The sequence below is a fragment of the Gallinula chloropus genome, assembly GCF_964237585.1.
Source record: "Gallinula chloropus genome assembly, chromosome: 5".
Lineage (NCBI taxonomy): Eukaryota > Metazoa > Chordata > Aves > Gruiformes > Rallidae > Gallinula > Gallinula chloropus.
The window spans coordinates 58,670,586-58,695,357 of NC_140090.1; the positions used below are offsets into that span (position 1 = coordinate 58,670,586).

The 24,772-nt window shown below is 43.3% G+C and overlaps 1 protein-coding gene across 1 annotated transcript; it reads left to right on the forward strand.

The window, feature by feature from the left end:
• The first annotated feature begins 728 nt into the window (after positions 1-728).
• LOC311192943 (dual specificity protein phosphatase 13B-like) lies at positions 729-24,665 on the forward strand. The gene is made up of 4 exons (XM_084265630.1): positions 729-912; positions 15,275-15,466; positions 16,160-16,380; positions 23,951-24,665. Exons 2-4 carry the CDS (start codon positions 15,276-15,278, stop codon positions 24,163-24,165), a joined length of 627 nt encoding a protein of 208 aa, XP_084121756.1. The 5' UTR covers positions 729-912; position 15,275; the 3' UTR covers positions 24,166-24,665.
• Positions 24,666-24,772: the final 107 nt, after the last annotated feature.

Below are 24,772 nucleotides of genomic sequence, written 5' to 3' on the forward strand. Positions count from 1 at the left end.
CGCCAGCGGGTGGCGCCGCCAGGTGGCGCCGTCGGCCCGGCACGGGCGGTGCCTCGGCCGCAGGACACGCGGCGGGGAGGGGGACGCGGCGGAGGGGAGGGGAGGGGAGCCCGGGGGGACCGATGCCCAGCCGCCCCCGGACCTCAACGCCGGGTCGGCCCGTCTGTTCCGAATCCTGCTCGGAGGAGCCGTCGGTGCGGAGGGGCTGTGGCCGCGAGCGCGCCCACCCTGGCACGCCCCAGGCGGCCGGTGCCTCCCGGGAGGCTCGGGCACAGCCCACCCACGCCCTCCCCGCCAAGGCAGAGCCCAGCGGCCCCGCTGCCACGCGTCCCGGGCAAAACTCGGCACCCCCACGCGTGCCAGGGATACCCTTCCCCCGCCCCGCAGTGACGCACAGGGCTGGGGTAAGACCCGACCGCCCCACTGACACCTGCTGCAAGGATGAACCCCATCTGCCCCCCGGGGTAGGTGCGGCCGCCCCCAGCTGCACACAGCTGGACTGAATGACAACTGCTCCTCCAACAAGCGCACACGGCAAAGCCTCAGGTATCTGGGCCGAATCCCCACCACCCCGCCACACGCACATCTCTCCAGCAAGTCCCAGAACCGCCGCCAGCACTGGCCTGCCCGCGAAGCTGGCCGGCTCACATCTGCTTACACCACCACCCAGTCGGCCCCCTTCCAAACTCACCCTCCCGCTGCCCTCCAGTTGCCTCTCTCTGGCTGATGGTTGCAGGTCCGAAGAGGGTAGGGGATTATGGTTTATAATTAACACAATTAAAAATAGACTTTGAATAAGCTGGACACAGGTTAGAAATCTGTTGTGCAACTGGCACATTAGGAAGAAACTAAGTGGTGTTATTCAAACAAAGGTAATCCAAGACACCGCAGCGCAGGAGCCTCGACGACCAGGCAAGTACTTTTAAGCTTGTTTACAAACCAACCCCCAGTGAACTCCATACATGCACTGAGCAGCATGAACTTAACCACAGCCAGTTCCACAAGCAGTGAGACAACAGCAGGACTAGGCCAGATTATCGTCTCTGCTGCTGCACTCAGAAACTCTTAATATTTGTGAAAATCCAGTTTGCTTTCCAGCTGGATTCCCAGGGTGAGGATCTCTCACTGAAAATGATGCTTAAATTCAAGGGGGTTGTTTTGGCAAATACCAGTCTGGTTTGTATTTAAATTTCTTACAGATCTATCTTTGAGATAATATGTATGAAACACTGTATCTGGGTTTCCTGCTCAGCTGATGTTCACAAGAGTTGGGGGTGGGGAGAAACTGGACAGCCAGTTACACTGGAGAAAATGTGAAAGAGACTACAAATAAAGCGCTGTGCAGTTCAAAAACAGGGGTGGAGGGGGGGGGAAGATTAAGAATTTTGAGATGGAGGTGGGTTTGGGGAGTGGCTTGTTTCATTTTGCAGGGTTTTTTTCATACTAATTCCCTATATTTTGGGGTATCTATTGATTATAACTAGGACAGAATTTTCAGACATTAATTTTGTTTTTAATATCAACAGCCTTAGTCAGAACATTTTTATTTAGGAAGCACAGTTGTATGGCTGTGGAGACCATCAGGATGCTTGGAGTAAAAGAATACAGAAAGAGAAGGCTGGGTTAAATTAATACCTGCTAAATACCTACCAGCAGACTTGCTGTCTATATGGGGAGCTGGAGACAGAATTGTATCAGGGTAAAAAGGATACTGTGTCTATTTATAGCACTGCCTTCAACACCGTAGGAATTCAAAGGAAAACTCCAACTCAGCACACAGTCTTCTCATCATCTGCTTCTGTCAAGATTAAACTGGGGCTGAGATCATTCCTTTCCCCTGCAAACTCTTGCTAGGAAGGATCTGTTTCTTCCTGCGAGCGAGGGACTACAGTGGTACAAACCACCCCAGAGCTCACATAGAATGGGCTCTGAGAGTCCTCACGCAGCCAACCGCCACCTTTTCCTCTCAGAGGAATGGGAGAAGAACAACCTCACAAGCCTCAGCACTTTAGCAGGAAAGACCAGAGGTGTTTCACCTGCCCTATATCCCTGCTCCCCATACTATCCCCAGTCCTTCTGCTTACACCAGATGCTCTGGGGTACTTGCAAACAAAAGGGTAGCATAGATCCCAGCCTGCTGCCAGTGCCAGGCAGCAGGGAGCGTAGGAGGAACAGGTTCCTGGCACACAGTCACGGTCACTCATGGCGTCACTTACTGAGATGAGGCACTTACCCTACAGGGACATGTGCCATTCTTGCCACTGCAGGGTCATCCATCTCTGTGGAGTGCACTCCAGTAGGTGTGTGAGACACCTATTTATCAGCAGAAATTATCTCTGATGTTTGGAGTACAAATGAGAGCGGCCTTGGAAAAGGCATTAGCAAAAACCTGACCACCAGTCTAAAAATAAGGCAGACTCCTGGAGTTCCTCAGCTCCACACTTCTCTTAGCATCACGGTGTCTCAGAAGTTTCCTTCTCATCTTCCATCTTCCAGTTTCTCTTTAATAAGAGCTGCTCTTTCATTCTTCAGAAAGCACTACCTACTCTACTTTCTCAGTGCTCCTCTTTTATAATTCCATTATCAAGCTGTCTGCTAGGTGGGGAGCAGAAGGTGCAGGACTTGGTGCTGCCTTTGAGGTAGAGGTAATTATTATGTGCATCTGCTATTGTGGTTGCTGCCTCAACAGGTGGAAAACATGCTGTTCTCTGATAGATTTGCAGCACTCTGCTCCTGCCTTGTCTTTTCTCTAAAGCCAGTCATGTGGTGTTCCTAAAATAATAAACATAGCCTCACTGCTGCCACAAAAACCCCTGGTAAATATATTTTTATGGGAATGAAATATTAAAGGATTTGAACAGTTATTCACTGAAAGCAAAATATGAGCAGTGAGGTTGGGTAAAGATTCAAAGGCTGGTTTGCTTCCTTTCCCTGGGGCACATCAAGGCTGTACTGTTTGCACTTTAGAGATGGATAGTGGGGAATTACTTAACCCAAAATGATGGAAACAATTCAGACTCTAATAATATAGTATGAGAGTTTCTCACATTACATCTATTCCCCATACTGCTGGCTATATTCTGCGTTCAGATTCACGTGCACAACTCTCATTGGATTCTGGAAGAGCTGTATTTGAAGCCAAAATGCATTTCATTGTCTCTCTGAAGTCTCTCTATGGTTTAGTTGCTAAATCCTGAGCTCAAGGACTGGGGACAAAGCTTGTCTAAACATTTCCCAGTGTCTGTCTCTGTGAGATTCCCATCTGCTGTGTTTTATTTTGAATTTCATCTTCCTATTTTCCTAAAAACACAAAGCAGAAACACACGTTTCCTCTGCCCTGGAGTGCAGAAATCACCGAATTTCCCAGCAGGTTCTCTCACAACATAGGATGGATCCAAGTTTCTCTAAAAATGCTGTAAGTCCTTTGTGGAGTAGAAAGGGAGGAGACCAGGAATGTGGGCCAAGTTTCAGAGTGTTATGAACACCCTCCATCCCCCAAAGGGACTCCATATCCTGTTTCCTCTTCCCCAAAATCTTCACCTGGCTTTGTGTTTCATTAGGAGAAACACACATTGCTCTAACCCAGGCTCTGAGTCTTGAGTTGTGCTTCCCGCTGACACTGCAGAGACTACAGAAGCCATGAAAGCTGGGTCTGACCTGGGGGCTTCAAATTTACAATAGCAGAGCAAATTAAATGGAGAGCACGTTAAGTGGGTTGGGAGATTGTTGTTGACCAACAAATCTTCATTAAGTTCCTACACCAAGCTGTGCTGCACCTCCAGTGAAACTGATTATTGTGTCTCCATCTGTGTTTCAACTATTTCTCCACCAGGCTTAAAACAAATTCAAACTTGCTTTAGGTCTAATTAGAAATAAAACACAATATTAATCCACCTCGCCCCATGCACATACCTAGTTTTGAGGTGCTGGTGCATCATTCAAATAGGCCAGGTTCCACTCTGTTCACCACCAGTTATTTACTGCTGTGGTTTCTGCTAGCTCTTTTATTTACTGTCAGCGTCTCACAGAGATGTTGTTCACTGGTTTATGGTGACTTTCTGGATTAGTCGTTTGCATTACCAAATAGGAGGTCTGAGATCAGTTCCTGGCACTGCTCTCCAGACCTTTCAACTCAAGAGCCACCAGCACAAACTACAAGAGTTCCTACAATCTGCACCTCCCCACAGCAAAACCTGTGCTCGGCATAACAGCAGCTTGCATGGGATTAGAGCAAAGCTCTTCTTCAATATTAACGGCTGAAGGGAGGCTACTGCCACCAGAGGAGCCTCTGACAGGCTTTTTCACAGGCCACTACTAGAAAATACAGCGCTCCACAGGTAAAATACAGGTGCCAAGCTGCTCTGCTGTGTGGGCTTTAAAAGCACTCTGCCCAATTTAGACCAAACAGAGAAAGGTTTGAGGAAGAAGTACAAGGAAAGCAAGAGGAATTCAACAGCAGTAGCAAGAGTTCCATGGCTTTAACATCTGCAGTGTGCACGCAGAGCAGGAAATCTGATACAGACTGTCCTTGCCTTAAGGTAAGACAAGAGGCAATTATTAGCTATTTCTCTTCTGAATGCAAGGTAAGAAATAAAAGGTACATGCAGATACAGTATGGATGAGGGAGTCAGCTTTTAGTGTCATTCTTTGCCAGTTAACATTTGTGATGGTCAAACTACGTGTTGGTTATACCCTGTGCTAACTCTGTCCTCTTGAGTCAGACAATGTTTGAGAAAGCTCAGATGGGACTCAACCTTTTCTGTATCACAGAGAAAGCATAGATTATTTGAGTTTCTGCAGCAGCTCCTCAGAATGCAGGCTGTTACTGGTTCCCAGCACTTGGGCACTGCAAGGCAACCTCCCCTTCACAAAGCTGCTTGGTGTGTTCCTGGCAGGCCTGAAGACTGCAGCCACAGCAGCTGCCATCTGATGGCACCTGAATTTTTTGCTAGTGGTTAATTGGTTTCTGTGCTCTAGAAGAAAATTAATTCTGTTCTTTTCATACCAGGTGATCTATGACATTTGGGGGACACATTTTTAACTGCTAGTTTCTTTTAGAAGTATGGTAAGAGTTAACTTAAAGGACAAATTATTAGAAATACCTGTAATCCCAAGAGCGAACACAACTGCTGGGAAATTCTAGAGGTCAAATCAGCTGTGCTACAGAATATGATGAGTTCCTATTTTTTTTCCCCTCAGCAGACTTAGTAGTGAGATTTTACAATGAGAAGAAAGCAATTTGCTTAGCTGACTTGGGATTTCATCTCCTTCCGTTGAATCTCTTAGACTATACACACATCAGCAAACAAGTATCAGCTCTGTTCAGTCTCAGTCTGACCTATGTACTAACTTGATTTATTGTTTTTAGTTCTCAAATAGTGTATTACGTTATACCCCAAAGGGTCTGATTAGAACTGGACAGTATTTTAATGATTTATGAAGGGCATCTGCCATGGCATGGGTAGCATACGTGCTATGTCGCTGCTATAGGAGGAGTCTGTATTGATCATACCAGTGTGCTCCAAGACAAGAGCGTGTCAGATTCCAATAAGCTTTAGTTCACAAACCTGATTTGACAGGTGGCCAAGCTTGCACTGGGACTGAGCATAGTTCTCATGGTGGGAGTAAAAAAAACAACAAACAGCTGGTTTGCTTCTAGCCATTGCGTTATGAGAGGATTTCCATTCCTTTCCCTTGTTCTATTTCTATCTTACAGTGCATAAGGAGGTGTTTATCCTTCCCAGTTCTGTAGCCAGAAACCTGGGCAAAAGAAGCTTGCTAACAGCTCTGTGGTTTATCTTTCTGCCAGAAGATACTGGTGAGAAATACAGGGTACTGGAACATGCCTTATGAACATCTATGTTCTGCCATGGCTATCACATTGCTAGAAAGTCTCAGATCAGAAAGGCTGGGGTGAGAGAAAGAAAGATGAAAAAATGCTTAGAAACACAATGCAGTTATTCTTAAGTCATAATGTTGCTGTGTTTGACATGGGATTGTGCTATTTTTTATAGTGTATATCTAGAGAAGGACTTTGTAAGTACAGAAAGAAGGGTATCAGGAGCATGGAATGGTGATATAGGATTTATTTGATTTGATTTTACATGGTCTGAATTCTATTTGGAGCACCAAAGCAAAAATCTGCCAAAGTATCCCTAGGAAACCTCATCCCCCAGCATGAAGTCCAAATTTGACCATGACTTTCACCTCATAACATAAGCTGTCTTTGACTCACTAGAGGTGGGAACAGATTTTGACCTAAATTAAACTGAAGGGTGACTTTTTACCCCGGTTCAGCTATCACTACAACACACTGCCCCTGGGTTGCCTCCCAGCTCAGACTTTTAGAGAGATGCAGAAAAATCATCCAGCTTAACTTTACCATCTCCACTTGTGTGGTAGGAACAGCAGTGTCTTTCTCACAGGCTTACTGTGATAACAACTATAAAATGCATTCCAGTGCTCAAGAAACACCAGGGAACTGGCTGCCTACCTCCTGCTGTTTCCCATCTTCCTCCCTAGCAGGTTGCTCAGCCCTCCTGCTATGCCGGTGTGGGGATACATCTGCTGTCTCCTGTAAGCTGGGTAGCACAGAGCTATCTTTGAGGTGCTGGTAGAGACCACAGGGCAAGAACAAAGAGCAGTGAAGCTGTCAATGTCCCCACCAAACAGAACAGACCCAAAAAAAAGAGGAATATATTGTTTTTAAGATAGAAGAACATACCAGAGCTAGTCACAGGGGAGAAGGGCTTTGCATTGTGCCATCCTTTTGGTTAAATCCTTGGGGCAGAAGCCATTCATTTGTAATGGGATTCTTTGAATTCTGAAGTCTGATGTTTCCAGCACTGGGCTGGAGGACACAGCTGTATTGCTTATTGTTAAAGCAGCCTCATTCACCTTCAGATGTGGCCTGCTAAACTCTGGTGGGGACATAGGACACTGACTTAAGGGACTGCATTATAATTGGGGCTCTGTGCAGAGCATGGCACAGGACATCCCTGGCCTCTGAACAGTTCTTGCTGAAGCAAGAAATAAATATGATTTCTGCCTCAGATAATTTTGGAGGTAACCTGGGAAAATTAGGTCAGGCTAGATTAGAAGTGTTCAAGGCAGAATAAGCCTGAAGAGTAAAAAACCATGGCTGAGAGACTGGAAACAACACCCAAGTCATGCTTTTTCTTTCATTATGCTAGATTTGGGGTACCCAGCAACCTGTCCGTGGCTTTCTTGTGTTGTGTTCCATTGGAAGTGAGATGTCTGGATCAACTCCCCTTTACAAAGTAGACAGTAAGGAAAAGAGCATAGCAGTCAGGCTGCTTGGAAGTCAGTTTCACCCCAAACAGCTACAAAGAGGGAGCAGAGATTATACCCTGTGGTAGAGCACTAACGGGCTCTGCCTCCCACGAAGGAACAGTGCTGAGGCTGAAATGCATCACCACAAATGTGATCCTCCAAGTCCACTGGATCTGCTTCAGAGAAATAGACTCAGCACATTTCAGGTAATCTGTGAATAAACCCAAGCTTGTACCTCTCCACAGGGTCATGCTGTATTAATGCTACCCAATAATAAGAGTATCACATGCTTTCTGCAACTGCAGGCTGCAAATATTGGTAGAGCATTACTGAAAGTCACAAAAATGCAAGTAGGATTTGTGTTGTTGAGGGAGGGTGAAGCCTTTGAAGTGGGTGTACCAAAACAACAACATCAGCCAGGCAACCCAGCTGGTTACTGGCACCTCCAAGAGGAAATCACTGACATACATTACTCCCGATTTACAGCAACCTGCATCAACTTGCCAGCCTGTCTCAGAATTGTTTCTTCCTTTGAGGTTTTTAATAATCTTCTGAGGGTACTTCCAGAAGAAAAAACAGAGTTACCCATTCATAGTATACCAGTTTTCACCTTGGACAAGTCATTACTGGAGGCAGCAGAGATAAAACAATGTAAAAACCCAAATCTCTTGGAGATTGGGATTTTTTTGTTTTCTCAAGAGGGAGTGAAAGATTTCAATACTGAATGGAGGAAGGAGTTACAAACTGTCAGAATTGATCACTGGTCAAGTCCGATGGCCGAAGTCCACTGCTGAAGAAACTAGCTATGATGTTTGATCCAGTAGCGGTAGCCTGACAGAGAGCTAGATTCAAACATGGGTGTGTGTTTCAATGCTAGAGACAACTAGCATGGATATGTGGAAGATGCCTTTTACACCAGCTGCTGTCTTTGGGTCACATGCAGTGTGTCTGATTCTCTACTAGATCAGGTTGGGTTAATGGGTATAAGGATGGACTTGGCAGTTGAGAACACAGAAGCACCAAGGGGCTCCTGAGGGCCCACTTTTGCAGCTGAACATGTGTGCTCACAGCCAGAAACCCTGCATCTTTTCTGGCACTAGGGCTGGAGGGGAACTGACTTTCCTTTGCTTGCTTGCCAAGAGCCAAGTTCAGGTCCTTAGAGCTCTACACTGCTCTTGCTCCAGCTGGTGACTTCATGAACACCTAGCATCAGGAGGAACACAGCTCCCTGCACAGCTTTAAATGTTTGTGTTTCCCTGCATATGCCGATGACATCATTGCCACCTGAGGGCCTGAACTCTGGTCTTGGCAGGTAAAAGCTTTTTGGGTCACCTTACATTGGGCTTCTTGCTCTCGATGCATATTTATGTAATGATTGCTAGATGGCTGTAATTAAATGACTGTAAAGCACCACCTAAAATGTACTGGTAATAAATTCTTAATAGGTGATGCTATAACAAGCAGTTACAAAAAAATATATCTTAACATGCAGATTGTTAACAGTGTCTGGGCCTGTTTAATGCACAGCTTTAAACAGTTACAATGCACGTTATTAAAATGGCATGTAAAAATTTGTAACTGCTAAATAAAAGGTCCAATTCAGCAACAAAATCTACCCAAGCTTCAGTAGTGAAGAAGCCACAGAAAAGCTTGAGGTGGATGGACCATCTCCTCTTACCTGCGCAAACCTTCAGGTGGTGCTACCTACCAGCCATGGTTTCTGTAAAGCATACTCTTGTGTCCTCACCCTGGCCTGGTGCAGAGTTCCAGCCTCTGTCCTCCGACTCAGAAACATAGCTGGGATCCCATTTGAACTACAAAAATGCAGCTCTGTCCAGAAAACCCTTGGGTTTCGCATTCCATGAGGAAGGGGTGGGTCAGGAAAAATTCATCTAACTGCCCATATTTTTCACTTCTCTTTTATCCAGTCAAAGCTGCAGTGTGAGCAGTATCTTTACAGAGATGATTTCCTGTAAAGAATAAAATAAATATACATTCAATAAAGTAAATATACATGCAAGACCTAGAAAAATCAGCAAAATCAGCAGGTGGCCAGGTTTTGCACATTTGATACAAGATGGCTGCACATGAAAGGATGGGTTCTTCTGTCTAGTCACCATCAGGAACCACACACGTGGTTGGTAAATACAAGTGCACTAACCAGCTGATGACAAGAGAATAATTTATACTACAGTTACAGACAAAGATGAGGCCACCCTGACTCAAGGCCTGCATGCTGATGTACATTCTGAAACAGGTCTGAGCCCTGCCCACAGACTTGCTACGAAAAGTTAGACATTTTTGAGGCTTCTGAGGCCTGGCTCCCATTATATTAGTGGAAGCTGTGGTAAGTTCAGAATGTTAGAGAACCAGGATGGACTGATGAATTTCTTCCTTACATTTGAGTAGTGCTTTGCATCAGGAATGTTGCTGCTGCTGGATGTCACAAGGAGTAACATTCTACTTGGACAGAGGAGAGGCATCACAATCCCTCTCCAGTTAGGACAGAAAATTTGGTACCAATGCAATACTGAGAGGGGTGGGGTGAGGGAAATGATCAGACACTTTCCTCATTTTGGTATCACTCAAAGATGTTCAATACTGAGATTAATTTAGCCAGTCCGGTCCTCAACACAGGCTCTGCATGGTGTGCTGAGAGCAAGGCTACCTAAATGGATTTTGCCAAGTCACACCAAGTGGGTGCCTTATCCTCAACATATAGCTGGGTTAAAGTTGCTTGTCTGGAAGCCTCTACTAAATTTGGAATTGCTGTTCAGATTACATTCTCCAGCTGCTGAAGAGATCTTCTTACAAACAGTTGGCTACTCAAATGCCTCATGCCTCCCTGGAAACTGCCTCAGCTTTCAAGTCCAGCCAGCCCTACCTCAGTCATCACTGAATTTGATTCATACCACCTATATCCTGTAGTGCTCCTAGCAATTGGTAAAATATGGCTCCAGTGAGACTATCGGGTTAAACACCAAGGAAGAAAAAATGATGACAGTAATATTTGTCATTTGTGGGGAGATGTAGCAACACAAAACCCTCTTTCAAACATATGTCATCTTGGAGGAATCTTTCCAAGGGACAGGCTTTCTGAGAAACGTTTATGACTTTTGAATACACGATAGGCATGAACTTGACATGACCCACTTTGGCCAAGACCTGGGCTTTGGCCCTGGTCTTTTACCACCACAAATCAAACATTCTGTCTGAAGTGCAGTCAGGCTGATATCTTCACTGAGAGGACAGGGTTACAGCACATACCAGCTTGAGCAAGAACAGGACTTAGAGCACTTTGCTCTCAGGATTTAAAAAATCAAAAGTATTTTTACTAAAGCGAGAGGAAAATGGCTACATTCTACCCATACACAACAGCAAACACAATGTCTGGATGATTAAAACGTTCCATATGTCACTCACATGAGAGCACTGACATCCTTATAGTCAAATACCTCCTTTATCATGGCATTGGAAAATGTAAGGAAACACACAGGATATAAAGGCTTTCTACTAAGTATCCTATAAACAAGAGCTGTTTTATCCTCTTGACTTCCCATGGCATCACACTGCAGTGTTTGGTGTCACCCTATCACAGCCTTCACACCATCGTCTCAGCTTGATGTCTTACCAATGTAATGCCAAATTGTCAAATCACACTGACTTTTGCACTTGCTCTTATTTAATTGATATGGTGTTGGAGAAATTGGGTAAAAGGTGGCACATGTTTCCAAGGACCGAGACACCTGCCAAGGGGTACCTGTCTTTAAGGTCCCTTCTCCTCAGCATGCCACTAAACAGCAGTAATTATTTCACATACAAAATTATAATCACTAAAATAACTGAAAAACAACCAAAGAATCCACAGTATATGCGGTTCTCAGGAGCATTCTCTGCTGGGAAAAGAGGAAGCCTAAACATTCAGGAAGGAGATATTCTCTGTGATCTCTCACTTCCCTTTCTTCCTGGTGTATTCCATATATAAGGTACCATTGACCTGGCCACTCTCATAGCCCTACTGCAGCAAAGCCACTAGTGGGTCTCTAGAAAGGAGTCTACAGAGGCAAGCATGGTGTGCTGACATGTATGGCCTGTGTCATACTCTAGGTTACTCTAGATGATCAGAATGACCTTCTGCTCTGCAATAGGTCTCTTTGATTGCAATTCTCCTGCTAGTCATAATTAAGGAAATTCTATTACACAGTTCAGATACAATTATAGTTGTAGTATAAACCAATTCAAAATTAATCTATATATAATGGTAAAATTTCTCCTATGTGATTGAATAATTACTGCAATACAACCCCAGCAGGGCAAAGATCAGGAACATTTCATGTGAATATTATTCAGAAACCGGCATTTTAAAGTTGCATTGCTCATTCATATGACACACATCACAGAAACAGATCCACTACAAAAAGCGAATATAGAGGAATTGAGCTGAGAATCATTAACAACGTATTTTCGAAATTAAGAACGACCACATTATTACATATAATCATTTTCCTTTCACACTAATTTGTTTTAATCTATTCATGCTCCTTATAAAACATTACACAAAATTTTAATCATAGCATTGTTTTCTTTAAATATGTGCATTTCAGTAAATGACACTTGCATGTATAAATTTAGTGAGTTAAAAACGCTCGACTGATGCTAGAACTGAGCAGTCATTTGTTCAGAAAAAAATTGCCTTGTTTTCCTGCCTGTAAATGTTCTACAGAAAGATTTTTTCAGTGTATTCATTATTTAACGTATTAGTTGAATAGTCCTACAGAGACTTCTCTGCTTTTGAATCATTCACAGTCTGTTAGTTCCGATTATTTCACACTTGAAATTTGAACCCCAGTCCTTTGTTTTTATTGGACACAGAGTTTACATGAACTGATGCTGTTGTCCAGTTGAACAAATGTGACCAGTTTGCATATGGAGTGAGTTTTGTATACAGCATCAGCAGTCCATGTCTGTGTTTCAACAGGAGTATATTCCTTAGCTGCACACAAGATCAATGTGAGCACAAGCTGAAAGTCATCTTAGGATAATTCTGAAGAAGCACACCCATCTTACAAAGACCATTATTCCACAACTTTCAACATCCACACAGCACATGCTACCTTCTTTTGCCAAGCCTATGCAGTTATGTTCCTTTCTAGAAATACAACTTAAGAGAAAAATTCTCTGAAGAAACATTTTTCCCAAGACGTGCCATGCTTCAGAGTTGTCCATCCAGCTGTTAAAGGGTTGGAGTTATGGACCTGGAAAGCATAGCTCCCAAAAGAGCCATATGAGTGAGTTGCCGCCTGTCATCCGCCCGGTCGCCCCCCCCCCCCCCCCCCCCCCCCCCCCGCCAAGTCTTAATGACATCCTAAACACCACCACACTACCAGGACTTTTGGGCAGTGGCCTGTAGTTCTCCACTCCCATGAGACTTAGCAAAGCAAGGCTGACAGCAGCCTTCAGTCCTCTGAGGACAGGTAATATGAAAATCAAAATATTTAAGTAGTGGAAAGGGTGAGAGGAAGGGATAACAGGCAGTAGTAAATAAGAAAAAAAAAACCCAAAACAGTTGAAAGCAACTTTACAGGGAGTGAGAAGTGCCCTAGAGTGGTCATTAGCCACACTGAAAGGAATGAGATACATCAAAAAAGGGAACATTTGCTGCAGATATTATGAGGTGGGAAGGATTGGAGGAGGCTGTTACTCTTGAAAGTATTTAATGAACTGGCAGATGGCCCTGTGGTCAGGACACAGGAAATGCAAGTCCCATTTCTGCTGCAGACCTACTGCGTGGGATCTGAGAATTCGTGCTGGTGTCCAAGATCCCCAGCGGGAGCTGCGCAGACCTGGTACAGTGGGTACTGGGGTGGCCGGTGGCAAAGAAACTTTCAAAATCAATAGATGTCCGTTCCAGTCTGAGAATTCCTCTGTGCCTCCTCTTCCATAAAGCCATCCAAAATGGGCATGAACATCTGCTTTTGTTTTCACAGTAAAAGCTGACACTGGAGGAGATATGCACATTTGGGAGGGGAGCACATTCCACACTGGAGCCCTTTGTAATGCAGACAATACAAGACTCTCCTGGGAACACTGTAGTTTGGTAAAAACTTACTGTATTCAAGAGGACAAGGCTGCCAGTGAAGGTGGCAGAAAAAGGTGTACAGCAATAACAGAGGGCCCCTCTTGGCAGCTGGGTGGCAAGGCCATTCACCCAAGTGCATGACAGAAGGGTCGCTTCTGGCCAATGTTCAGTGGCCTAACACTGACACAACAGTCTATGCTTCCCTCCTCCATTCCTCTGGATGTTTCAGGGGCACAGTTTCCCCATTTCTCCATCAGCAAAACAATGGATTAATGTAAAGGTGCAATGAGTTCCCAAACTAGGCTAGTCTTCAGACTCTGTCTGTCTTTTTGAATTCAAAGACAAATATTTTTTAAATAAAATTACTCCAAAATGTGAATTTAGGGCTAGTGAAAGTATCTTGACTGGAAACTGGGAAAACCTCTCACCACAATTAGTGTTTGCAAAGAAATTGTCAATGGAGATACTTGAATATGAATGAAACCTATTTGTAGACTATATAGATGGTCAGCAAAAAGATGGAAGATGTCGGGTTTTGCTGTCCTGGACTGTTCTACCCCAAACCACCCTTCTAGTCATTTAAGCAGAAGACATTCAGCAGTCAGTGTAAGAGCAAGACTTTGTCTCACTGATTACATCTTCATCCATATTCTAGACAGATGCTTCTGTTCTAAAGCTGCATGTCTTGACAGACTTCCTAATATCTTCATAATGCAGATGTCTGACTAATTTTCAGAATATTCAAAAATTATATATATTTAATACTTTCTTAAAATGTAAATAAATAGAAAAATATAATTTCTATTTCTCTCTTAAAAAATCATCCTAACAGTTCAAATCAATAGCTAACATAAGGAACCACTATTCCAAAAGAAATGTACCATATGGGAACTGTGTAATTCCAGAGATAAACTGATGCCTAAAAAAAGTGTTTCTCCTTGCAATTAAAGTACTTCAGGATTAGAAACGAAATCGTTCTTGGAGGGGACAGAGGAGAAGAATGCAAATGAAATAAGCTATTAAAAAAATATATTAATGCTCACATGAATAGCAGCTGGAATCACTATAACTTACTCAGGTGGACTTTTTTCTACCATGAACATTTGTCATCAGGACAACAAGTATGACTGGTAACTACCATTGGAAAGAACCAAAATACTCCTTACAGAGTTTTGCCTGTTGAAGTAAAAAATCAAGAGCTAACCAGTGAATAAGATTTTGCATGACCAATTCTATTCAGCTCAGATCAGTTTGTTGAGCAAATTATAAAGGACAAGTCCTAGCTACATTGTTAAAGGAAAAGGTCAGCATACCAAATCCATAACTTGTTTCTATATCCACTGAGCAGCTACATTTCCATAGCATTACCTCTTTCCATTCAGAAGTCGAAATCTTGTGCTGGCATGTTGAAGACCAGGGTTTCACTGCGGTAATAATAGCATCTAGAATTCCAGATAGTAGTATGAACTTTCACACTTCCTATGAAAGAAATCATTAAAAATAAAATAATGAAGTTTTAATTGACTGTTTGACATCCCTAGAAAGAGAGGTTGAGTAGTCAGGTCAAAATAAGCCTACTGAAGCCCTGAGCAGAGTACTTTACAAAAGCTTTCACTTATGTTATTGAAAAAGCACAGGCTTCAAAATCATTGTGTGAGCCAAAATATGGGACTAGGTGAGCTGCTGGGCTGTTGCTTTTTAGATTGCCACAGTATTCCCAAGTGCAGCCATGGCCTCAGCTGTGATAAAGCACACAAGAGAAAGACAGCACCTTCCCCAAAAGTCTTATTACTGTAACTGTAGATAAGCTTTGGAGGGGACAAGGGAATGTGAAAGGAAGAGAGGGTGACCTCAGAAATGTCTCTGGCTCGTGGTGAATGTCTGCCCTCCTCCACCTTTCAGGATGGCATGGGACTCCCTGTGCAGCAGGGACTTACTGCGCCCCAAGATAAGAAGTGCCTCGAGCGGGACGCCTGGCAGCCGGAGCAGGGCCAGAACACCATCCTTGGAGGAGCTGCGGCGCCTGCTCTGGACACGCACCCACCCCACTGGGCATGTGGATGAAGTCTGGCCAAACCTTTACGTGGGAGACCTGTAAGAGAGAGGGAAAGGATGAAGGTTGTAATGGAATTCTTAGATCCCCACCCTATCCCCTCCCCCTCCCCCCCCCCCTCAAATCTTCTGCACTTTTAAAAATAGAGCTAGGCATTAATTTGGGAATTCCCTCACAATGTCTAAGTGTGAAGCAAGACTGAACTGTACATAGGATTCTATAGCATAGAAAAAAGGCATCCAAAAAGAGTATTCCCTCCCTGAGTCTCACACTGCAACAGGCTGCTGGGGCTATGGCATTGGTGCTGCAGACAGTCATGCCAGAGCGAGGTAAACCAGGAACAACCTTGTTTTGTCCTCACATTGACAGTCAGCATCAATCCCCTGAACTGATGGAGTCTCAGCAGAGGTGAATTAGTGAGAAAGCAAACCAGAAAAGTCTTGACTTGTGCAGAAATACTACCACCATGACTTTTTACTTTTCTGTCAGTTGAGAAGAGCAACCTCACCTCCTAAACTGATGTTTGGGGAGAAGAAATGCAGGAAATGAAAAATCAGTTTCTTAATGAATGACTTTTTTCTTGAAGGATTTTGGCAGACACATTGGACCTGATCACCTTGTCAGAAAATAGCCACTAGAACTTGGTGCGGTTCTAACAAACTGCACCATCAGCTGCATGTTCTACCCCACATTGCCATGCAGCTGGTGAATATAACCCACCGTCCTTCCTCCAGGTACGTTGCTCGTGACAAAGCACAGCTGAGCCGAATGGGCATCTCCCATGTTGTGAATGCTGCTGCAGGGAAGTTTCGCATCAATACTGGACCCAAGTTCTACAGAGACCTGCCTGTGGATTACTATGGAATAGAAGCAGAGGACAACCCGAACTTTGATCTGAGCATTTACTTCTACCCAGTTGCACGATACATAAGAGCAGCACTGAATTCCCCAAGAGGTAACGAGACCATCTGCGTGTGTTGCATACCTTCTGCATAGGAGCCAAGTAGGGCAAGTTATCAAATAGTATTTGGCATAAACCAACCACCAGCAGATGCAGATGCACTGAACAGACTTTAAAAGGGGGCTTTGATATTCATTAGCAAAATACAAAATAGCAAGTGTCCTTTATTACCTATAAGGATACACTGACATGAGAGGAGGAACATACACTCAACCTTTTCAAATTAGGGATGGAGTTTAAATAAAAGCTGTAATGGGATAAAAAGATGACAAGGGCTAGAATCATATTTGAGTAAGAAGAATCAACTATAATGCTACAACTTGTACAAGTCCTACAAACACAGGATAGAAAACTCCTCTCTAGGAAGTAATTCTGTAGAAGAGAACCTAAGCAACACCACCAACCAGGAGATAATGCCATGCTGTTGCTAGAAGTATAACCTTGAAATAGGAAGATAACTTGCAGAATCCTTGGACTCACTAAACACAGACCGTGTACAATGCCAGAGGCCTGGGGTCAGTTGGGTATCATTGATATCAAGGACAAACCTTCACAAAAACATGTCTCCACTGTGTCACAAAACTGTATAGATACCCACTCAAAAGGAAGTAATTCATTAAGAGAACAGTTCTGCACTCAGCAAACTGTTTTTCTTGCATCATGGTGAGGTTTTAATAGCAATAAAGGTCCTAAAATACTAACTACCCTGATTAATCATATGCAGATAGTAGATCTGGTCCACAACACACAAGCTAGGAAAGGGAAACACAGTAACCAAAACCAGTGCACCTCTGTGCTAGATACCTCAGTGTTTACTGCTGTTAGGAGGGCTTGATCCATCCAGTTCAAAAGTGTTTACCTTTGTGCAGCTGAGGGCTGCGTTTGGATTTCAAAACCACTAACGTATTTGGGGAATTTGGATCTGCACCCATGTCTATTACAGCATACACTACTTGCAATTGAAGTAGTTATTGGTGGTGCTCCAGAGAAAGGTAATATCCAAAATTTTTTCATGCATGTGTGGGAAAAAAGGTTCCAAATCAATTGACAAAAGGCAGAAAACTACAGATGAGTCATGGTGGCCACAAAAGCAAACAAAACCAGTGCTTTGCAAGATGCATGCCCAAATACTGAAAGTTATAAATGCAGAACAAGCTAGGGCTCAAGGCAAACATAATGAACTCATCGTGTCTAGGGTATATATTTATCCTCACTCCCATGCTTTTAGAGATACAGCTCCACAACCCCATATGGAAGCAGGGTTCTGGGAATGGAAACAAGGTGAAATTCAATCATACACAGTCCAGCTGTTGCTGACATTCATCATTTTAAGGAAAGTGCAACAGTTTAGAAAATATATAAACAAGATGTTCTGGAAGCATAATTTCCTGAGGTACAGAAATTTAGCAGCTAAATACCCATGACCTGTGCAGGGATGAGACAGAGAGGGAATTGTTACTCACATCATTTAGAAGAAGAGAAAAAGCCCCAGTATTTATTATAAGCAGTGATGCTGAACAAAAAAATTATACCAAGTGACAAGAGGCCTGTTAGTATTAAATTCAGGATGTAACAAGGTACTTCTGTTTGATTGATAAGTCATTTAAGACTGCTCCTTAACTATTACAAGCAAATTCAACATCTTTTTTAGTGGAATTAAATTATTTTTTCACCTGGGAGGATAAGTCAAAGTTAAGACTGTATGGGGCACAAACATTTAAAACTATGAATCAAATACTTATTAGAATTAATTAAGAGCTGTTACTCCAGTCATGCTTGAAGAAAAATTCTGATGCTCTACACTAGAACTCCAGAAAACAGCACAGCAAGGTTTATTACAGACTTCTACCCTAGCTGAACAGACCATGTCTTTGGTGAAGTAAGAGGTTTATTTTCAAGGTAATTTCTTCAAACCTGAATGCCAGAGCATGAGCAAAAGGAAGTAGGGAAGTATGCACTCAAATGCTCCTAATTGGATGCTCTTCCTGTCACAGTGGTCAATGGCTGCATCACCCCCTGAATGACTGGCTTCATCATCTCTGTTGTATAGATTAAGAGACACACACACCACCATTGCAGCCATGCTGTCATATAGGCATTTTTTTATAAACCCTGCTTTACTTCAGCACAGCCCTGCTGCTTCTTTGCCCACCTAACAGAGTTTGGGAAGGCTCAGCCAAGAGCAAGTACATGCTCAATATGGCCCCTTCTCTGCAAGGAAAAACACGGTGTCAGGAAAGTACTGGTCTTCTCCCTCATGCTCAAAGGGTGGCTTTGTACCTTTGCATGGCCTTCTGCACAATTTTTATTTTCTGAAGTGCAGCTAAAGCTAAACATAAATCAGCAGGGTTTGGTAAAGTCCAGAGAAGAGGGAGAGAAAGAACTTGAGAGCATGGATAAAAGCATGCCACAAAAACTATTAAACTAATGCCATGTAGAGAAAGATTCCCAAGTAGAGAGCTTCTCCTTTTATTGGCCTCTGAACAGGTTTAAAACAGGCAGGTTAAAATCATCCATTAACTTCCTGAGACAGCAAACCCTCTCAAAGGCATTTCCCTTCTTCCACTTCACTGGAGCAAAGGAAAAGCTAAGCTCCCTCTCCTGCCGCCTTCTTGGTGGTGGAGGTCATGAAAGAAGCTTAACTTAGGAGAGGAGTCCTCCTCTCTTGACTCTGCTATAGCTGCATTACATACATCAGTTTAACTTCCCACTCTCCAGCGGATGACAGCCCTTACCTGTTCCAGGAGGTGTGAGAAGAATTCCACCATATAAAGCTTCTTGGTTTTGGCTGTGACATAATAAGACACTTGATTTATCAGGAAATAGACAACTGATTCTGCACCTGGCTACTGGGCAGTGGCTAAAATGTAATGGAAGACAAGAAAACCGTGATGGAGTGGGAAGAACCCCCAGACCCCACCAGCTCAGCTGAGGTCTCCTCCCGCTGAGCAGCATAATTCTGCTGGATTCAGTGGAGCAAGGGCAGCTGGGGCGTTCAGTCTGGGTGATGGATCTGGAGCCTGGTCTTAAGCCAAACCGAATCCATCCTGCAAGAAAGCAAGGGCTAGTTCAGGACATTTAGCTCAGCTAATGATGAGTAGCAAAAGGACAATAAGATATTATGTGTTTTAATGACTGATTTGTTCAACAACATTGAATTTCCCAACTTGAATTTGGCCAACAAAGTTGAATGTGCAAACGTTATGCCTAGTGCAAATCCTTTGATGTCAGTAGAGTTACAGCAGGCATGAGCTGGATATAATATCCATAATCCGTTGTTAAAAACCAAGTGTTATTGTTCTGCACAAATCCCAGCCAGATGACAGTTATTGTCTGCCTCTGAAAAAAGTAGCCTGAGTTGTGCGGTGGAACATTTCAAATAAGGATTGCAAGATTTAATAAGGCCAGAAGCTAAGTGCCCCCACTTCTCCTCAGTTAATCCCATTATTCCTAAGGGATCCTTTTACACGCTCAGAGAGAAGGTTGCAACATGGCCCTCTAACATGGGATCAGTCCAACTTCTCTTGTATGTTAAAACAGTTGGGGGCAGAGTGGAAGGGTGTCGGCTTGTAACACAGATTCAGTGGTACAGAAGATCTGGCTATAACTTGCTTGCCCACTGCATGACAGGAGTATGCACCACGACTGCCTGTGCACAGGGGCATGCACCACGACTGCCTCTATGAAAGCTGCTTTCCTGGGCTGCAGTCCAGCAGCCACCAGGGAATCGGAGCCTTGGTGCTAGGATGGTGCATCTCGGCCGCCCCCCACAAGAGGCTGATGCAACACACTTACATCAAGACCACTGCAGTCAGCCCACATGGTAGTGATGCGCTTCAGGCACTACTCAAATGCAGCATATATCATGGTGGGTTCAGTGTCACTTAACCCATTTACAGCTACTGCTAAGAGACGAGGGTCTGAGCCTGTAAACAGAGCCAAATAGCAACACAGCTTTTGTTTCCTGACTGAAGTTTAACATTCAATTTGTTTGCTACAAATAATCACATAGTAAATTCAAATCTGCTTTCATTAAAGCAATTTTACGTTAATTAAATCATTTCACATGACTGATTTATCTGCAACAAACAGTCATTTTATTGTCAGTGCACCAGCATTTATCATAACCTCTATGCACGGTGAAACAAAGGCTAACAATGTGGAATAGATACTGCACGTGTAAAAGAGATAATACACCTGCGTCCTCATGGGAACAAGTATATTAGAGAGCCATGAAGATTAGGTCCAAGGTCAGTAGTTGGGGCTTGCCCAGGTTTTTGCCAAGACACCTTCTAATGCAAGCTGCTGATTTAGAAGGACTCTTTTGAAGTGCAGATAAGCCAGAGAAGCAGGGAAGAAAACGCCATGTGTTCTTACTCACCTTCTCCTTCTCTCAGATACAGTTAGATACAAAACAGTAGAGCAGGAGCCCAGAATTTGTTCTGCTTTCTGTGCCCTCAACAAAACTACATCAGGCAGTAATTAATAACAGCCTCAATACCTGTGCTCAGCTCCATCATCAGTTCCAGACCGCAGGTGGGGCTGAGCATTTTCCAAGGCAGAAGGCTTCATCTGGGGGGGGGGGGGTGGGAGGGAAAGGACCCAAGTACAATTTTACAGAAATCAGGTTCAGAATAGCAATCTCCTGTCCCCTGTCCAATTTCTGGCCAAATTTATATTGAATTTCAAAATATTAAGTGATTCAAAATCAAATCCAACACTAAGACCATCTAGTTTTTGTTGGTTTTGTTTTTCTCCCTCCTGATATATTTCAAACCGTAACTATAATTCCTTTTTCTCTTAGTTGTAGAGTGTTGGTAGCTTAGTTTTCAGTCAAAGAAAAAAGCAAGCAGTCCTGGTTCCAAGACCTTTCTTTAGGACGTATTGTTCCTTGGCTTCTGTTATCTGGGGTGGGCACTAAGGTGAAGCCCTAGATTTCCCCAGTCCCTACCACTACGTTGTAGTTAGACCCACTGCAACCTACTGAAGCATGGATTTTCCAAAGACCTTTTGGACTTAGCCTTGTTCACATTATTTCTCACTGAGAAATTGTGCTCCTGACTCCTTTATGTTCTTCTGAGAAATCTCAGCATACAGCATACATATCCCACAAGGCTGGTGCAAAGGGAAATGATAGTGCAGTACATTAAAAAAGAAAAAGTCTAATGAAAATTCAAATTAGCATTATCTTTTATCAGGGGTGCAAAGCATTTCTCCCTATTACCATAAAAAGTAGGACTTCACTTCCAGAAACCTCCATGGAATTAATGGATTTGACAGACAGATGTAATTTAGCTTGAATAATGACATCAGCATCTTGGTACATTCTGTGAAGCTATATCTGAATGGGAAAACACAAGTAAAAATCACTTGATATTTTAATTCTACAAAACTGACACTACTTTGGAAAAAACCTCTTCCTTCCCACAAAGGCTTCAACGTTCAGTCTGACCAGTCTGCTGTCACCAGAGCTGTTTTCACCACTTCCTTGGAGACTATATTTGTCCCTTTATTTCTACTGAAGACATGTCTATCTTTAGGGCTGAGCTCAAATTTCTCATGCCAGGATAATGAAAGGTGGCTGTGTCACATACATTGTGGAATTCAACACTTCTCTCAACCTGCTGGCCAGAGCAGGTTTTTACAACACATGCTCGCGCTCCCCGAGCATGTGGCTATGCCATCATCATTAGTCAGAACGGGAACGGTTGCTAAATAAATACTCTGTCACAAACAAAATAAGATTTAAGATTAAAAGCTGTGCACAAAGTACCTAGAATTAACACCCGAGGAGATGGGGGCAATCAGTCTGAGGTTTTTTGGCTGGATCCAGGCTCATCATCCAACAAGGATATTTTTGTCTCGCTCCCTAGTCATAGAGAAATTAGATGCTGTAAGCACAAACAAAACAAGAAACTAGCCCTTTGAAGCTGTCTGTTCTCTCTATCCCTCCTTATATTTTACAAAGAAGTGGCATCTGAGATATTTTGTTTCACCTCAAAAGGAAAAAAAAAACCCCAAAAACCCATGGGATTGGTTTTACTGATTTTCATCTTTTTCTGAATATAATTCACGTTATTTTCTACAGCTATACAATTAGTAAACAAGAGACTACAAACACAAAAATAATTGTCTGAAAAACTAAAATTTTTAAAAAATGGAGAAAATATTTCATTTCAAACTTTTAAAGATTGCCAGTGAAGAAGTGTTTTGAAATTTTCATGTTTTTTTTTCAGCTGCCTTCATAGCAGACAGAGCCATCCAGTAGGTGGTCAGGAGTTCAAACCTGATTCTAATCACTGGTTACTTTAATGATGTCCAATTGCTGAGCCATTGTCTCCGTGAAAAGACTAGATCTGACAGCAGCAAAGGACAAGAGAGTTTGGAAATTTTCAGGTGTGGCTATAATTGAGAACAACAGAACCTTTTTTCCCTCCTTCCAATTACAAATTTCCCATTGAATCATACAATTTCTGTGAAAGTTGAAGCATTTTACAACATTCACAAAAATGCAGGTTTTCAGGTTGCAGGACATCTTCTTTGATCACATCCATAGGGAAGATGACTACAAGCCTGAATTTTTCCATCTGAAAATGATGCTTTTGACAAAATTTCCTTTAATTTTACATAAGACCATTAAAAAAAAAATTAAAAATCTTCTTCCAGCACAGGTCAAAGACACACGGTAGAAGCCTGGGAAGCGGTCATGTTACAGAATTGTGCTTCTCATGCTGCTTCCATTAGTCATCACAACAGAAAAACCAAAATCAGAGCAGAGGGAAGGAGGGAGCTATGCTCCTGGATCCCTGGAAGGTCTTCCCTGACCTTGCAGCAACATGGAAGCACTCATGGTATTACTCTTAACAAAGGTGCACGCCTCATAGTGAAATATCGGGGGAACCCAAGACATTTCATAAATTGTTTTTCTACTGATGACCTACTACAGAAGAGAAGATAAAGGGAAGGATAGGGACTACAGACATACAGGGTAGGCTATAGAAATAAAAAAGCCATAAGGAAGCTGATGCAAATGTCATATTCAAACAGGAGCTGTTCTTAATGGTAACACACATTTTCTCACAAGCTTCCAAAAAGGTCTGGACGGCAGTCAGCACTCTCAGAAAGCATTACTTTCTTAAGCAAAGAAGAAAAAAAGAGCTTGTGGCAGCAAGCACTCCTGAGCATTGTGTATTTGAAACCCCAATTTTCCAGGCCCTCTGATAGCAAGTAACCTGCCAAGACTGTTTCCCATAGTATGGCCTTCAAGTATGAAGACTTGAAGCTTTGCCAACAAGTACATCATTCCCAAAACAACACGTGAGCAAGCAGGGACAACACAGATGAGTGGGAGGGCTAAGGGTGTGCCATCAGCCTAACAGCTAAACCCAAACAAGCATCCTGGAATTCAATTACAAATCTTCTGTCCCCAGCCATTAAAACCCTGCATCTACTTTCTCTGCCCCAGTATATGCTCCACTTTCCTCTCTCTGATCCAGCATGATAAAGCCCAAAGTTTGGCTTCCTGGCATAACTACATCTCTCTCTCTCTCTCTCCTTTTTCCAGGCAAAGTACTAGTTCACTGTGCAATGGGAATCAGTCGATCTGCAACTCTTGTCCTCGCTTTCTTAATGATCTGTGAAGATATGTCCCTTGCTGATGCAATTCAGACTGTGCGTGCACACAGAGGGATCTGCCCCAACTCTGGCTTCCTCAAGCAGCTTTGGGAGTTGGATCTTCAGTTAGGAAGGGGTACAGACAGAGGAGCAGAGGCCTGTTAGTGCCAAGGGGGGCATGTCACCAGGCATTGGACCGAGAGATGGTGCCCTCAATTGAAGGCAGTGCAAGGATGCTGTCAGGACTGCTCTATAGATGCACTGAAAAACCCCTTGGGACAGTGCTGAGCTTGAGTGGGCTGCAGGAGTATGGTATGTATTTTTGGATAAGCCAAATAACTGGAAAGAAAATGAAATAAAAAAAGATTCAAACTGGCAGTTTTGCCCACCTGGGCCTGTTTATTCATCTACTTGTTAGGCAGGACATTGAGAACAGTTGGGGTTTCACGCAGAATTAAAAAGCAGCACAGTAAACTTGAAAGAAGACTTTTTACTTGCTTATAATTATATGTCATGGTTTAACCTTAGCTGGCACCTAAGGACCACACAGCCGCTTGCTTGTTCCTCTTCTCCATTGGGATGGGGGGGAGAATCCGAAGAGTAAAAGTGAAAAATCCCATGGGTTGAGATAAAGATGGTTTAATAGGTGAAGCAGAATCACAGAATCATAGGGGTTGGAAGGGACCTCAAGAGATCATCGGGTCCAACCCCCCTGCCAAAGCAGGCTCCCCAAGTTCATTTGAAAATAACCATGTGCTGTTCACACCAGCAT